At 43.6% G+C, this 17,806-nt stretch overlaps 3 protein-coding genes across 3 annotated transcripts in view; 2 read left to right on the forward strand and 1 right to left on the reverse strand.

Annotated features, from left to right (window-relative positions):
* Positions 1 to 1,126: 1,126 nt before the first annotated feature.
* T265_14053 (hypothetical protein) lies at positions 1,127 to 12,890 on the forward strand (the record flags this gene model as incomplete). Its single annotated transcript, XM_009171824.1, has 6 exons — positions 1,127 to 1,326; positions 3,976 to 4,285; positions 7,592 to 7,946; positions 11,746 to 12,115; positions 12,445 to 12,550; positions 12,714 to 12,890. Coding segments are annotated over 6 exons (1,515 nt in total), but the record flags the coding sequence as incomplete, so codon positions are not given.
* The window catches only part of T265_06518 (hypothetical protein), a gene marked incomplete at both ends in the record, with an annotated part of 32,668 nt that continues 19,610 nt past the window's right edge, over positions 4,749 to 17,806 (reverse strand). The window contains one exon of the mRNA XM_009171801.1: positions 4,749 to 4,851. Coding sequence (XP_009170065.1) covers positions 4,749 to 4,851 — 103 coding nt within the window. The remainder of the gene's footprint in view (positions 4,852 to 17,806) is intronic.
* T265_14054 (hypothetical protein) lies at positions 12,931 to 17,170 on the forward strand (the record flags this gene model as incomplete). Its single annotated transcript, XM_009171825.1, has 3 exons — positions 12,931 to 12,950; positions 15,915 to 15,986; positions 16,924 to 17,170. Coding segments are annotated over 3 exons (339 nt in total), but the record flags the coding sequence as incomplete, so codon positions are not given.

Consider the following 17,806-nt stretch of genomic DNA (forward strand, 5'->3'; position numbering starts at 1 on the left):
GGCCGACAGCTCTACACACACATGACGGTATTCTGAATGTGTGCAATGCAAGCTTCCTTGTTATGAGCTCAGATGCTTCGCAGCACTGGTCTCCCGGACACGCTGCATAAGGACGATGAAAACGTCCAACAATATCATGTTCCTGGAACAGTGAACCTGAAAGTGTGAATTCCCTCCAGCGCATTTTTATAAAAACAGACAGAGTCACCTGTCCCTGGGAGAACTGAAGCAGATCGTGTGATGGGTCTGCGCACATGGCATACATGAATGTAAATTCGGGTCAAATTGAAGTTTACAACCACCAAGTGATAGTCAGTTGGGAAAGTCCAGACAAATCAAAGCGTCCTTCCTGGAAAGGCCTTGAATCAGACAGTTCCAAGGTCAATCGATTCATTTTACTGACGAAATTTCCTTGAACTTCATACTGTTTTGAGGATAAAATTCCCTATTCCGAGTTTTTAGTGTGGAACACGATAGTGTGACCCATAAATTCCGACCTGAAACAGACGATAAGGGTGAGGACTGTGACGCTGATCTGGATGATGTGGAGAGATGGAGAAGGCCAAGCGTTTGACGACCAAACGTTTATAAGCAAATTGCCAAGCTGGACGAACAAATCAACAGATAACTTATCTAAGTCCGATTAAACCAACCGAACTACCAGTGTAACGGTGTGGTAGTCTATGCTCTGGTGCCTAGCTCCACCCCATATCTGATGTGAGATGGGAGTGGGGTTTGTAGCGTTCATCTCATATTGTCTAATATCCAATGAATGTCCTGGAAATTTCAGGAGGACGCTTGAAAATGTTCACTTCTCAAAAACCCCATGTATATGAGATGTTTATTTCCGTGTGTAAGGGCTTGTAACCACTTGGTCCGTGCTTGCTAATTTAATAAATTCGAAGCGAAGTGTCCAATTCCTTTTACCTGTATTTCCATGAATTGGAGAATCGCTGATGCAATAGGCATTCGTTTGCGTCCATCGCTAGAGCCAGTCTGATTTGCCAACAAGTGTATTCCGCCAATAACAAAACCGTTAACTCGTTACATGATAGGGGAACAGTAGTTGGCAGACACGTGGAATCTAAACGGTTCACATTGTTTTTTACTTTCTTGATCCATTCAGATCCGGACGGTTTTGCGATGTCATTCTTCGGGCTGGAAACATTGCAATTAAAGCACACCGAGTAGTCCTGGCCACTGGTTCCAAGTATTTCGAAGCCATGTTTTCCCATTCGGTGTCTGAGTCGTGCTCGGATAGCGTGACCATCAACGATGTGGATGAAGCGGCCCTCGTGCAGTTAGTGGAATTTCTTTACACTGGTGGTGAGTAATTATTAAACAAGAAAGTAGGTGCATCCGAAAAAAAGTGCCATTCGCCGGAAAAACAGGAACCGAATTCTGATGAAAGTCTTTAATAGCTGATGTCGGTAGCTCATCTAAAATCCTAACAAACGCATTTGGGCAATTGGACGAAATTTTGGTTGCTCCCTGGTTCCGAAGATGTTAACAGGGCACACTCAAGTGATTCTTTTCGCAAAATTTGGAAGAGTTAGGTATATGGTAACCAAGCGGATAAGAAAAGACGGTCATCTGAGGTGGATTACATCCTATACGAAACAATGTCATCAATATCCGGTAAACTTCTGTTTGATTGCTCGCTTGGTGAAATAGTGGGCACTCCACCTGCAGCTAGATTTTATATTAAAATATCCGTTACCATGGTAAAACGAAGCCAAAAGGTTGGCAACTATTCTCATATGAGAGAAAGTTAGACATGGGCACTTTAGCAGACGGTGCACTCACATCACGCCTACAATGATGAATATAAAATCCTCGTGGCCTCAAACGACTTTTACATCCACTGTTTGACATCCCTTCCCTCGAATAATAGGTCGTTGAACTGGACTAGATGCCAAACCTGTGACAGAATGAGAAATCTGGTCATTGCGTGAGCAGAAATTTTGTAAAACCCAAACAGCCTGGCTATTTTGGGCAATTTTTATGGGCTAGGGTGAAAAGTTGGGCATTCTGGCATTCACACTTCCTTTTCTGGAACAGCACTCTGCTTTTTTAGTCGGTCAGCGCATCTGATTAGATGTTCACGCATGTCAGATTTGTCAGCAGTAAATCGGTCATATCCCCTATTTGTAGTCTGGTTACCTTACTGAGGAGATAAGCCTGTCTGAAGACACTTCAGCATTGGACGCTGAAATCGGTACCGTCGCCTCGATGTCAAGTGGCCCACTGGATCTTTCATGCTAACGACTGGTGAGTCTCGTTCGACCGGCCAATGTCCTCGACCATCTGGACAATTCATAAGACATGACCTGAAAAGTAATTTCCGACTGGTTCATCTGTTGTCCTCTCACGCCACTTACTGTTCAGTCGGCCGGTTCTCATACGCAGACAGTCACCAACCCGTCGGGTTTGTTTTACCATTGTACAAAATCCAGCTGAAGATGGAGTGCTCATTATTTCACCAAGCAAGCGACCACACAGAAGGTTACTGAATACTGGTAACATTGTTTCGTATAGGTATCGGTTGAAATCCACCTCAGATGACCGCCCTTTCTTATCCGCTTGGTTGACATATACCTAACTCTTCTAAATTATACTAAAGAATGATACTCCCCTGAATCACGTGACTGCACCCTGTTAACATCCTCGGAACCAAGCAGCAACCGAATTTCGTCCAATTACCCAAATGCGTATGCAAGGGTTTTAGATCAGCTACCGATATCAGCAGTTAAAGACTTTTATCAGAATTTGATTCAACTAACTTCCTGCTCTTCTAACAGTTCCGGCGAACGGCACTTTTTTTCGGATGCCCCTAATATTTTCATTTTTAGTGTATTAATTTTTGCTCAGCTGACTCGTTTGACCTTTCAGCATGGATTGTCATGATTGAGGGGACAAAATCGCTTCTGAAAATTACCAAATCTCCCCACACAACCATCAGTCTGTAATTGACTAAGAAGGAAACCAATTTCACAGGATGAAAGAAACTTTCATCTGAGTGGTCGTCACTCAAGGAGCCGGTCAATAAGTGACCATGTGACGTGGATTCCGTGACTGAAGGATGAGTGGCGCTATATCCTGTCCAAGTGAGGACTAATCACACTGCTGTTCAGCTGCTCGTGGCCGAACGGTTAAGTTTTCAGGGTACTAGCCGGGAGGTCTCGAATTCGAAACTGACTTCTGGAGTTTAATGAGGTGCGCACTACTGTTCAGACCAAATACGGACGAAACAGCCGTGCAGTGCTCCTCGACTTTGCAACGCAGATTAGCATCAATTACATGATGAAAGCTCAACTGAAAATATTTAGTCCTCACAAAGACAAGCACTCGATTCAGGTTTTGCTCTTAGTATAACCTGCTAACTATGTCTGTGAACATGTGCGTTGTAATTTTCCTCGAAAGAGACGAAAGCAATCAGATAGTTGTGCGTAAGAAATTATCCGTACGTTCCACATATCACACACGCAGCTAAGAGCAGGGATTACATTTGTAGGTTTCTCAGAGGAGTTTATTCTCATTAAGGAAACTACTCGCAAGGTTGCTGAAGATCCTTCAACAGCTTCGTTCTTCCTGGGGCTCATCAGGTAGGCACAGTCCCCGAGTTTCCGTCAACCTTATATTCCACTTGTAGAATAGCATAAACGAGTGATTTAGTTGAGTCTCGTGAAAACCAAATTGATTTGCAAATGAGTGTATTTCTCGAAAAGAATTTTATTACATACCTGAAGCTAACTGCCCGACTCAGCAAACAAACCAACGACCATCTAGAATTACTGCTTTTTGGAGATGATTCAAATGGGTGACTACATGCGTGTGGTTGGCTACCCCTGACCAAGAAGCCTGGAGATTTGTTGAAAAAATGCATTCTGTGGCTTGTCCTAAGAACCGTCCTATTCCACTTCCATCCATGTTGTACGGCTGCGCCTTTGTCCATTCTGTTTTCGAGAACTCTAGTGGATATTCAGTTGTTCCAATATTTCTATCTTTTGCTTCCGGAAAACCATCTGAAGCATTTTTTCTTCTGTATAGCAACCAATGACTCTTATTTTCTCTACATAGAAATCGTCATAACCGAAGAACATGTAGAAGGTTTGCTTGCTGCATCAAACCTACTACTTGTTCCATACGTACGCGACGCCTGCTGCCGGTTCCTTCAGTCCCAGTTGCATCCAGAAAACTGTCTCGGCATCTTTCGCTTCGCCAGTCTGCACAGCTGCACCGAATTGTCGGAAGCCAGTTTCCGATTTGCAGAAGAACATTTCTTGTGAGTCATTTTTTCTCGTCTGTGTGCTAGCAGACTAACGGAGACTTTACCAGACCATGTCTAATAGATTCCCTCCTTCTGTAATCGCTGTCAGAGCAGACATCGTTTCATAGCCTACTTGTAAAATGCTCTGTGATAGGTAAACACTTGGACGATCCCAACGAACGATAATGTTTCATGTGTATAGCTCAAGTACATTTATTGATCTCTCTTGCAACCGCTTATTGCGAGACGATCTTTCACTCTGACTATTGTCACGAACTGGACAAAATGCTTTCAAAAACAGCCCAGTGATTAAAAGAAGTTGACGAGCATAGCGTTCTCGGGATCTGGTCCTCGAGTCAATGCTTGTCCAGTGCTAGCACAACTAAAACTAAATTGCCAGGGCGAGCTACCGTTCACCAACACGCTAGCCAACTGGCTGACTGTGAAAGGAGCATAGCGCTTCGCTGCGAAGTCTTTTTCAGTAAGCACGAACTAAGTGGTCACAAGCTTTTAGTCCAGAATCCTCCAGGAAAGTCCGAACATCCTCAAAAAGTTGTGGCCGCTGGAGCTTCATCCGTATCCTGATCATTGAATCAAAGGAAAGGTTGAATGCCCTTCGCTGCAACGCTGTTTATTAGTAAACAGGGGCCAAGTGGTTACAAGCTATTAGACACAAAAATAAACACCTCAAGTGCACTGCGAACATTCTCAAGCGTCCTGTTAAATTTTCCCGGACGCTTGTTTAATAATAAACAACAATGGACAGACACTTCAAAGCGGTTGCATCATTTCCGTAGGAACTTTCACTTCCGTCAGATTTGGTGGAGGAGCTTGGACACCACACACTGAACTACTTGCCTGCTCCATCAGTAGTATACACCGTTAAACTGCTAAGCTAAGCTATCGACTGGCTAGACGCCTCACATTCTGCGCGACTAATGGTTGTGTCTGGTGGTGTTTCACAGGGGCAAGGCAAGTTAAATGCATGCACAGAGTGCTCCTGGTGCTCAGGACAGGATTGCCTAGGCGTAACACAACCGCAACCAAGCAACGTCTCCGGTTAGCTTTCGGCAGCTGTACGGAGAGGGACAGGTGGCGCGATGCTACTCGACTACGTCATACAGTTTTGAGACGACTACACTCTTGACTGATCTGATGAATCAGCTGGTAATCAAGGAAGGAAATTGCTTCCGTACTCTCTTCGACAGTTACTTATTCGTTCATCCAACATATATTCTGCTCCACAGTAGCAAGAGAAAGTGTCCTCATGTCGAGTGTTGCATTCTGCTGGCAGTGAACTGAGAGCTCAGAGTCACTGGTAAAAGTACACGCTTCAAGAATTTGTACACTCCACAGCCGGTCAAATATTCTGACAATTCCATCTTAAAAAAGGTTTGTTTTCCATCTTCATAATGATCGGAGGAATGTTTCATTGATGAAGTGTTCTGGATACCCGTTGCGTCCCAACGGTTGAGCGATGTAAGTCATTTCAGTCACCAGGGTTTCGATAGACCACAATTGTCCTACCCGACTCGTCAGACCATGCACCGACCTTTGTTGCTGTCTCAAAAGTACGCAGCTGTCGAGATTCGTGTAACGACCAGTTCAAAGGGATTGCCTGCATACCGAACTTTGTGATGAATTCCCCCGTTGTTGTCCTAGGAATGAAACATACCCTGTGCAACTTATTCGAGTATGAAATTTATAAACGCATAATCCTGATCAGACCCATTTAACATATTGCTTACTTCGTCATTTAGGACTCAACTATGTGAAATCATTTAGATTTCGATGACGAAAATGTATCTATTCAATGTTATCCTCCAGTTTATCACATTCAGGTATGGCCACGAAAAAAATCCTCAGTAGTGGACCCATAGAAACTCCTTCAGGACTTCGGTAAAAAGTTTAGTTACTGAAAAATCGTATTTCAAGGGTACAAAGTAAAACGAAATCCTATCAGAGAGGTATCTGGGACTTCGAATATTTTACGAGTACATGAGATCCAGAAAAAATTTTCCTCGTCAGCTATCTTTTTAGTGACATCATGGAAATATTCCGAAAATCTAGTTGTCCCGGAATAGCTAAACCTTGTTTCAACGTAGACTCTGCAATCTTATGTATTGATCCTATGAGGACAAAGTATTATGGTGTTTTTGGCGTATTCTGTTGCAGTCTCAGTGAAATAAATTATTGATTTTTTTCATACTCCAGAAGACAGCCATTCTCTGACGAGCCTTCAGTTTAGCAAATCTGTAGATTCCCAGTTGTGGTTCCTGAAAGTTTTGCGTGCTGAGTGAAATTTCTCTTACAAGTGAATTTTCACGAGTCACGCTCTTCTACTCGTATTATTCTCTTCTGTTTTGGGTAGCCTCGAACCAAGGCAGTTCCTTCATCCTCCTGTTGCTCTGGTGTTGAGGAGAGTCAGATACAGATTAGTAGATCAGATGTTATTTACCACCTGATGATTTCTGCAGTGACATTCTATCATTTTCAGTCGTTTTGCGGATAATGTAACAGAGGAATTTACCAGAGTTTGTCCTTTCGTTAGTCATTCACGTTTTACTCGTGACAGCTGTTCTCGTTAAACTGGGAGTCACGTGCCATTCTTGTCAGTAGAACTATCGGACCCCTTGCCTATTTTGTGTGACAATCACGTGGGCAACATGGCTCACACGCCACTCACATAACACACACATGTGACAATAACAAGTAAGTTAGCAGCTTTGGAGGTTCCACTTTGAGTCAGTTTCCGAATGATCCAGACTAGCTAAAGATTGGCTTCACATCCAGGACGGATTCCCCACTGAACATTTCCAAATCTACTCAGACTACTAACAATGTATAAGTAGCTCAGAGGAAGATAATTTCACCAGATGAGTGAAACTTCCATCTGAGGAGTCGTGACCACATAATGTGGGTTCCGTGATTGAATGCTGAGTGGCGCTATATCACGTTTAAGTAAGAGTTAATCACACTGGCGATCAGCCGCTCGTTGCCCAAAGGTTAAATGTTCAACCACTGGCCGGAAGTTCACGAGCTGGGGTTTTTTGAGGTACTGATGGTCGCCCATACGCACGAAACAGCTGTACAGCGCTTCTTGGCTCTCCAGCATGGATTGATTCCATTTACAGGACGAAGTCAGTTGAAAATTAACAAAACCCTCAGTCGACTGAGTTGTTGTTTTCCCTATTTGGCTAGCCGCCAAAAAATTTCTCATTCTGTGCTCAGTTTAAATCGGCAGCGTTTAGAAAACTCGAATTCCCAAGTTGGTTCATTCGTTGGTGATTTCGGTCCTCCCGGTTTTGTTCAACAATCTAGCGAGTTGACAAATGGATCTGGTGAATTCGTAGAACTGGATGTGGACAGTGTGGAACAATTAGTCTCAAGTGATCATCTCACCGTATCTGAGGATCGCGTGTTTAGCGCAATACGCCTTTGGGTGGAACACGACGTAAGCGGTCGACAAGCACACGCCGAGCGTCTGTTTGAGCATGTGCGGTTCGGTTTGCTCTCGCGCGACTATGTGATTCAGCTCAACATTCCCAGTGAATTTTTGCTTGCTAATCCGTGGTGTCAGACGCGTTTGTCGCAAACTCTTACCTATCACCTCTCTCCATTGGCGGACAACCCGATGACTCCCGATCAGTTCCAACCTCGCAACATGGCACCAGAGGTTAGTTTTACGTGGGATATTTTCTTTAAGTCGTTTCACTGAGGTTGATTTCCACTGAAGAGAAAATGTTCCCTCAAGAGTGTCCTCCGGTTCGTTGGCAAATGTTTTGGTTCTCAATTATAAACCACGAACCGACGGACGGAAATGAGTGATGGTTTCCGAGGTGTGTAAAACTTCATCAGCAGAGTGACACAGTTACATGCCGTGTAATGTGATGACCTCATCAGGGAAACTGGATAGTGACCTTGACCAGAAAGGTGGGTTGTTCCTGATTCAGATTCCTATTGACAACCAGAAACAAGTTAAGAGATTTTCCTGTGAGAGCAGAATTACCATATACTGATCAGTGTGTAACTTCAAACTTATTGACTGTTCGGATGCAATTATTTAACCATTCCTCATAGCAGTATCCCTAGTAACGCGGTAAATTTTTTCTATAGATTACAGCAATAAATTTCACTTCCTGTTTATGATGTTGGGGGAAGCCTTCAGCGACGGATTGACAGTACTCTTGAGAATGACCTCATTTCTGTTTTATTTCGCTGTAGGAGCTCCACTAACTCAAGACACTTGTCCGAATGAGACCTCCAATTGATCATCTTTTTTAATTGCACAAAACGAATTAACAAAACATATAAATGCCGACCCCTGTTGTGGCATCTTTTGGAAACCGCAAATTGGCAGGTTTCTCGGAGGACAAAGGCGAATTGATCTGATGGCCAGCTCACAATGTGTGACGTGCACATTCAATCGCATCAATTTCGCCTACATTTTCTTCTACAAACTGGGTGCATGTGACTGAGGACCTGTGGCTCTTCATTTTCTAGAGAACAGTCTTTCTTATTGATGTTTTTAGCGTGAAGCCGCTGTTCGGTTTGGAGGACAGATGCACCAATGCAAATATATTACATTTCCTACGGAATAAAATGCATGAGAGAAAACAGGTAAACGACCGTCGTCACGCTAGCAATTACTACCGCAAAATACAGTCTCATTTGGAAAAATCAATAATCGGCATATGGACATGTTTGATATGGACATCAACATATGGACTTATGTTGATGGCTTGGTCTGGCATCCAGTTCCGTATGTTTGCAACGTTCATCTTAACTCGGGATCGTTTCATCTGTGCATGCAGTTTCTGAAAGTTGACCAAGATACCTGTCCCGTAACTTTAGAGACTCACCAGTGTTTGGTATTCACAAAAGCTTACTGTTCGACATTTCGATGCATGTTCAGTACTGTGCTTTTACTTCCCTCACCAAATATGCGGATGTGACGAGTGAGCTCGATCTTATCAAAGCGAATTTTCATGCTCTGTGTAGCAGCTGCTTCGGTGTGTCAGAGAGAGTGCGCGTGTGCGTGCCCGTTCGTCGTTCCACCATCGATCTGGCGTGTAACTTGAGTGCTGATTGGATGTGTGTCCGATCGATTCACTCGCGTGCGCGTTGTGGGTTGACTAGATATGTGACTCGGTTGTTTGCTGACCCGCCACGTAAGCGGACCAGCTGGCCGCGTGTACGCAATACAACAGTGTCATTACTTACGTGTTCTTCTGATTTATTCTAAACATGGAAAAACGGAGCACCATGCATTGCCATACGGTTGTGGTGTAGATAAGTCCATTAACGCGACGGCCTTTAGTGTCGCACTTTTAGTTTTTTCATTTCATTTACTATGAAACGGATTCGTCGGACGATTCTTTCTTACCATCCGCTTTAGTGCTTGTTTGTGGGCGCACTCGTGGTGATAACTCTAACTGACCACAAGTGCGCTCACACAGTGAGATGTCTGTACACGGACAAGGTACAACCGGTCACCTGCTGGCTTTACCTGTAATATATTGTCGCAAATCATCGGAGCTTCGTTACACGATAAGTTTCGGCTTCACAAACAACATTTTCTAAGTGGGTCTTAGATGGACTTTGTTCATGCAGAAGTCCCGTATGATACGAATTAACATCATGACCTGTGACGGTAATCCCTACGGCTTCTTTTCCCTGATTTTTATGGGTGCTCTTCTCCCACAATGGCTTGTGTTTTTGCCTATCCAGTGTACTTGTGTGCAGCTTAGAGCAAGTTTCCGCCGTTCGGTCTCAATTTAACCTTTTCTGACTTCCACGGGCTAAAGGGGATTTGCATCCATCCGCAGGCGGCCACATACAAGCCGCTTTCAGTGTTAGCAAGCCCGCGGTGGGAGGGTCCTGGGCACTGTTCGATTACACATCAAGCATAATCGGATACCAAACAGCCCTGTAATAAGACGAAACAGTTCGTCTACCGGCGACAACAGAATTTTTTCCATTCTGTGGAATCTTTCGACTGTCCTTGAGTCAGGCTGACTCGAACGCTTTAGGACAGTTGCACACGACTACATTGGTGTTATTTATAGAAGTTTTGATCAGTTGAAAAGACCCACAAGCACTGAAGGACAGAAACAGAAATTTGCCTCCAAGAGAGCTAAAGTAGTCAACTGGTCTTCTTTCGATGAGCTATGATTTGGTGCAAACGATCGCTTAAGCGAAGGATGGAAAGGTGGCAGGAGAAGACAGATTTGCCTGTGCAACTCAAATATGATAATCTAACCCATACCACGAGGAAACCGAAAATTGCGGACAATTTGAGACAAGCTACCAACGACCTCGGATGGCGCGTTTGGATGTAAACTTCTGCAAGTGCTCCGCAGTTTCGATGAGAGGACTTTGGCCAAACCAAGCTTTTTTAATCTTCAATATTATTTTGCACAGTGCAAACTCTAATTCCTTACGTTCCATCTGTAATTCTTCGCCAAAATGTAGGCAGTGAGACATTAGCGAACTGGAAAGATGCAAGTTTGTGGTGTAGTTTCTTGAATGAAGCTACTCATAAGGTTGCTGAAAACTTTTCAACAACACACAATCGGTTTCTGACTACTTGAACTTCATCCAATGGGAGTATTTCCAGAGTTTCCTTCAACCTTATGTCCTACCTAAACCCGAATTGTGCCACATTTAGCTGGGATCTAGTTGAGTCTTCCATGAAAACCAAATTGTCATACTGACTATCCTTTTTACACACAGGAAGAGTTCACTGGATTAGCCACGTCAACAGGTAATCAGATGTATGTCACTGCCCCTTGCACTATCCCGATACTTTGTGACCAGATCACTGAGTTTATCGATCGGTTTGGGTGTCAGGCCCGGTTTTCTAACAGGCGAACTCAATTCACTTCTTATCAAGGCGCGAGCAATAGGCATGATCACTGGGCAGAGCTTATGGTGTCAGGAGCGATGCTCACCGGAAATAAAGGCTCGTAAAAAGCAGTTATAATTATGGTTGTTAAACTCTTCCTCCACTAGCCGAAAAGGTTAATCGTTCTCAAACTTTATGTAGCAATGCTTTCATGTTAGTGGCTAGCCGACTGCATTGTGCTCCCAACCATATGGACTATAAATGGACAGCAAATAAGACGCGCTATTTTGATGCAAATATGACATATGTTTGCGCATATCCTGTAGGCATCTACCAAATGGAGCGCTGTATTCCCCTCCAAATCCTTGTTGGAGGAGGGTCTGTGGAGTGGGTCACGACATTTCACAGTCAGACGAATTGAACCGCCATCGAGATGAATCTCTTAGGATCTTTGTGCTTTCATGTTCACAGACCTTTGCCCCCCCCCCCAGTTCATCGTTTACAGCCGTCCGTTCTTTAGTGTTCAGCTGTAAAACATCAATTTTTTCTCATCGATGCACGGCTGTCTGTGACGACAATCAGGCCAGACTACTGCTACAGCAACCTTTTCTATTTTTCGTTTGTTCAGGTATTGATGATCGTTGGTGGCTGGAATGGTTCCGCTCTATCTTCAGTTGAATGCTTCAACTTTCCAATTGGTTCATGGCTGAGTAAATCGCAGAACTCAACCGCGTTTGTGTTTCCGTCTGCCTTACGCCCACATGTTCCAGAAATACCAAGAAAACATGCCTTTTGCGGTGCGGCTGTCCTGCGTAAGAAGGTTTATGTCATAGGTGGCTGTTACGATGGCGTTGTCCCTGTCCGGGATGTAGATATCTACGACATCTCAGGGAATTCTTGGAGTCAAGGCCCTCAGTTGCAGTATGCACGGCAAGATCTTGGCGTTGCAGTGCTCAACGATAAAATCTACGCGGTTGGTGGGTACAACGGTAAAACAGGTGAGAATTCACAACTTCGACCACTGAAATTCTGCTCTGCGAAGGTAATATCCAAAATCCAGGGATCTTACGTAGATCTCCATACAACCTGTATCCAACTTGAAAGAACTCAAAGCACTTGAAAGCGCAAGTTTCCCATTCGGATTCTGCCCAATAGTATGTCATCCTTTTTCAGACTTCAGGGTTCGTCATCATCGGTGATTCCGGTGTCTTCATCAGTTAATAAAGGAGTGGATTTTAGGTCTGTTTCATCATCATCATCATATCATCATCGACAGCATGACATCAGTGTTCAACACTGATGCCGTACAATCATGTTTTGCTTGAAGGGCTTATTGTGAACAAAAGAATAAACGTGAGCTTAAAACGGACTGATGCTGGCTTCTATAATCATTTCGAGCTGCCCACAACTGCAGACACTCATTCAGGCAATCTGTGTAGAAACTAACAACAAAAACGCCATTGACATCAGTCAGCAGCCATAACTTGCAACGTCTCCAACCAAGTGCAGTGGGGTTCACGCGGTCTCCGTTCAGGAAGACGAGTAGAACAGACAGCACCCGAACATTCCGTTATCACTTTCATATCCCCCTGCCAGCTCAAGGGTTGGCCACCGCTCTGCATTCCGCCACTCTGAATTGGGCATGGAAACAGTACTCTCTTCGACAAACGATGTTTCGGCATACGTAACACATTTCACAACCAACGCAGCATCTGGTGCTGGACACATTCCTCAATGGAAGTACCCGTTACATAGCCGAAAACACGCTTTCTGACTGCCTTGTTACGGATTCGCCGACACCAACCCACAAGATATGGTTCTGAGACAACGATTGTTGGACATCTGAAGATGCCTTGGTTCCGCTATTCGAAAAGGCCAAGTGTCACAGCCGTACAATAAAACAGCGTGAACTATGGCCTGATGCACACGTCTCTCGAGATTTTTAGGAGGTGCCACTTTGATGCCACAGCTAGTGAGCTGACCTTGGTTGACTGTTTGGATCCTGATCTGTGCAGCTAACGCAGTAATTGTTCCTGTGACCAAAGGCGGACTGGATAGTCATAGCCAGCAAGCACATGTATCTAATTTTTGATAGCAGTGGAACAAATCACTAAAGATAACACGATAATATGACTACTCTTCTTCCATTACATGCGGCCTAAAGGAGGCACCCTTATCGTCCACGAATGCGGTAAAACAAACTACGTCTAACAGACCATAACTTCACATGCACCATCTGGAATGACAAGATGAATTCGATGTCACCTCAAAGAGCGCTCGTCAGCTTATTGCAACTCCGTCAGCTTTCTCTATCGATGCTTTCACTTGAAGACATCGTCACACTAAAATAGCATCAATGCAGTAAAGTTTGGTGAGGTTGTATTGTAAACGTTCGCACATTGCAAGAAATTCACACGCTTCCTGTGAAATTAAAAAAACACGGCTTGTTTTCTTACTATACGCAAGCTTGCAGCACTTCACTGCGCCTTAATATCAGTCATCCCAGACTGTGATTGCACTTCCAGGAGCGGAAGTGGTCAAACTATAATACTTTTGACTTAATCCGTTCATCATTGGAACTGCTACAGAAACGGAGAACTTTCAGTTCGTAATCTCAAGACTGTTCACAGAGTGCTCAACACAAGGCCACTAAAGTTGACCGTTCAGTGATTTGACTACCAATTTTCGGGACCATGCAATAACTGCACAGATTCGTAAATCCCAAAAATTCCACAGTTTTAGGAACAGAACAACAACAAAGCCAGATAGACGAAGTCAATAATTTTTCTGTACGATTCGACCTAGAGGAAATGCAAGTTGGCTCGACTTGTTTTGATTTGTAACTGACAGTAATGCAGGGAGATTATTCCCCGGAAAACCTCAGAAAACATCCTTTGCTTTTTATCCGACTTCTTGAAGTCAAACTGCGATACGACGTAAAAAGGTGCGTCCAAAGTAGCTGCCCAAAATCGGTTGCTTGTTGGAAATTTTGAGCTCCTGAGAGAAGCTTGAAGAGTTAACAAAGGACTATCTTTTTTTAGACAGGGTCCCTTCAGGATCTGGTAGCTATAGACAGAAGGTGATCTGGAGATTCACCAAGATTGTCTTAACCTTTTTTCAGTTGTGTGTGTATAGTGTGGCAACCTCTGGTGATAGTTCAGTGAGAGCTTGTGCATTTCCTAACCACAAAAGTTTGGACGAATGATGCGATTAAATGTAGTAAGATACACTCATTTGCACTCCAATTTGGTTGTGAATCAAATTTGATAGATTTCAAAAAAATACTCACATTTATATATAAAGTTGGTTTTAAATGCTCATGTCTGTGTAGTCTCAGGAAGGGTAGAACCGAGTTCGGGCTATCAACGGGTTTTCAGCAACGTTATCAGTAATTTCCCTCATGAACGTACTTTAAAAAGTTCAACTCGAGTATGACGCTATGAGATATCAGCATACCCACTAATATGCGTTTAGTGCAAATACGAATGAAGAATGAAGGTTCTCCAGGAAAAACCCAGTATACTTTACTGTCATCTGATGGTTCTTGTCTTGAGTTCTCGAGCAGAGAACAGCTAATAATTACCTTCTATTTCATATAATTACAAACACGGTGCTACAGTGCACAGATTTGCCAAGCAAGAAATACTAAATGAAGTCTAACAGCCTGACAAACAGCCTAAAACCGTGATAGTTTGATGGAAGCGGCAGTTGAGAGATTGACGAATCCTTCAAGTGGTTTGCACGCAGTCCAAAGCAGGAAAAAACTTACTGAAGGCCAGCATTGGCCAAAATAAAAAGTGGAATTTTTCGGTGAAAGAGGGCCTGGAAATGTCACACAGGGTTTGATTCGAAAATGATGCTTTCTGAGTGAAAACTTTGGTTCCTCCGTGGTTTGCAATCAGTAAACAGTCCAGGTATTATCACTACTTGAGGACCCGGAAAATACTCTTCTGATATCAGTGGGAAAAAATCAACAAATAATCAAAAAAAATGTCAATTGATGAAACCTATTATCCTGAACACACATTTATTAACGGTCATTGGCAAAACGCAAAAGTATGATGTGGCGCCAAAACCATGAAATTATAACGCATAAATAGCCTGTTTTTTTTCTGCGAACCACGAAGATCTCCGTGGTTTGTTTGAAAACCCTACTTTCATCTTATTTCCAAGGTCCGCTGCAGGAGATAGACAGGACCTGATAACTACCGTTCGGCAACCCACCACCGGTTGTGCTGTTCCTCAGGTTCATCAGGTGGGCACAGTTTCCATAGATCTTTTGCTCTACTAAAGTGCCAAATGACAGGCAGCTTGCGAAGTACACTAGGTTGTCAAACAATATAGTATTGACGTGAGATTCAACGGAATCGCTTGCGACATTTTTCAACTGAATGTGCTGCACAAAAACCACTCATATTGCAGCTGGTGTGTGTATTTTCATGAAAGATGCTGCTCACGGGGTTGCTGAAAACCCTTCGACTGGCTACTATGTTAACATGAAAATGAATGTATTTCGCCGTTTAGTAACTGGAAGTTTTCACTGGGGGATTCGAGATGTCCACAGAACTCTTTCTGGTGGAATCGAGGCATGCAAGGGCTAGCGCAATTGCAAAACTCGTACACTCTCAGAGTAGTGCATTTGTTGGAAATGACTGTGTATTCAGGTGCGATCTTGAGGAGATTTGCGGAGCAGCCTGAAGGAAAGTGTATCATTCGACCCTGCCGCACAACGCTGCGTCCATCCCCGGATACAGGGACATGTGTAGCTGGAAATCTTGTGAAATGTAGGTATTTCAGATGTGCTGCTTGGTTGTTGGTCTGTTCGCCGAGCTTGGCAGTTGGACTGCAAGCGTTTCATCACCAATCGAGGTGACATCATCAGTGCAGGGTTGAGTGGATCACGTGCAGCTTGTAGAGACACACTCACAGATTCAATCAGTAACAAACATTATCGGAAGAAAAGTATAAAATTTAGGTCCTTCAGATACATACATCATGTGCAGCTTGTAGAGACCCACTCACAGATTCACTCAGTATCAAACTTTATCGGAACAAAAGTATAAAATTTAGGTCCTTCAGATACACTAGTTTTCTATGCAATTAAACCAGAAGAAACATCAGTCGCCTACCTATTCCTCGGCGCTGGCTGATGACTTTCCAGTCGTTACGAGTTACAATTTTTATCCACACTATTTGGAAAACATACGTAGTATATATTTAACACTATACTTCTTGCTGCTCAGTCATCGCTCGTTCGTCATTTGTTTATTCCAGGATACACTGTAGAAAATCAAAGGCAAACTAACTAGAGGGATGACAATACGTTGTGGGCATGCAGTTCCCATTGGTAATAGTAGGTGAATAACATCGCGGTATACGTTTGAATCGAAAAGAATTCAACCCTTCTGAAATTTTCCATTCCGGCGAAAAACGTTGATACATTCATTTAAAGTGAACCAGGAGGTCACTGTGACGCTAGAACTCGGGAAGACTCTTCGTTCATATCTAAAAAACATGCGGAGATCGATAATGATGTAAGGAGTTCAGTCGATTATTCGCTGTGGCTAATCCGCCCCTTGGATATCTAGCGGGATATGTAGAACGCTGATGCGGAATATTATTCAGTATTATTTCTGTCAGTGACTTCCGACAGTCCCTTGTGTGAGGTCCTTCATCTACAGATAAGCAAAATGAACGACTGAAAATTGAATGAATTCTGAACTTTCAGGCTAACAAAACATACTGTCATTTCTCATGTGCTTTTTATGTGCGCGTTACATCACATATAACAATGCTACCTGAACAGTCTTGGTGTCACAACACTGCATGACATTCTTGTTTTAGCTTTACGCAGTGTTGAGGTCTTCGACATTTCAGGAGAAGCTTGGAGCAGCATCGCTCCCATGTCCTGTGCACGGCGACGACTTGGAGTGACCGCTTTCTACGGCGCAATCTATGCTATTGGTGGCGAAAACAGAAGTGGTATATTGTCTTCCGTGGAGAAATACAAACCTTCAACGGGTTTGTGGATGTCAGTTCAGAGTCTAGGGATCCCGTGAGTCACATATACACATGTTTCCCAAATCATAGTTTAGTTTCACTTTGTTCATGAATAAGTACCTCAACGTGGACACTGACGAACGACATAATCATCAAGCCTTATCGTCTTGCAGTTCAGCTTCACTTCATGTGACGGATTGAATTGGAAGTGGGCCTGGAAAACAATCGAATTCTCTTCCTACTGGCATCAAATGGACACACTAGATTCGTGATACCGTACAATTCTTTCGAAAGCTGGGGTCTGGTTTGACGCACAGGTTAATAAGACGAAGGTAACAGAACTGCCAGGTCCTAGTGTTTTCTGACGTGCCTTTCGTGAACGAATCAGTTTGGACTACTCTGATATGGTCACTTCTGCAAATAACTTGTGTCTGTGCAAATACTGCGAGCTCCGATGCCCAGACGCGTGGTCAAACTTCGTATATGTTTCAAATATTCAAAATAGTAAAAGATTTTCTGCCAGTCGGACCATATAACATTCCGATGTACTCCTCTTTGAATTTTTCTCAGATGAGCATAGAATCAAGGTGAATTGTACACCATCCTGATGGAGTGCCCACATGGTTGCCGAGGAGAATAGTTCAGAATACTTCGCCCTTGTTGTGGTTCGTCAGGCAAGCGCAGCCCAA

This window comes from Opisthorchis viverrini (genome assembly GCF_000715545.1).
Source record: "Opisthorchis viverrini unplaced genomic scaffold opera_v5_135, whole genome shotgun sequence".
NCBI classification, from domain to species: domain Eukaryota; kingdom Metazoa; phylum Platyhelminthes; class Trematoda; order Opisthorchiida; family Opisthorchiidae; genus Opisthorchis; species Opisthorchis viverrini.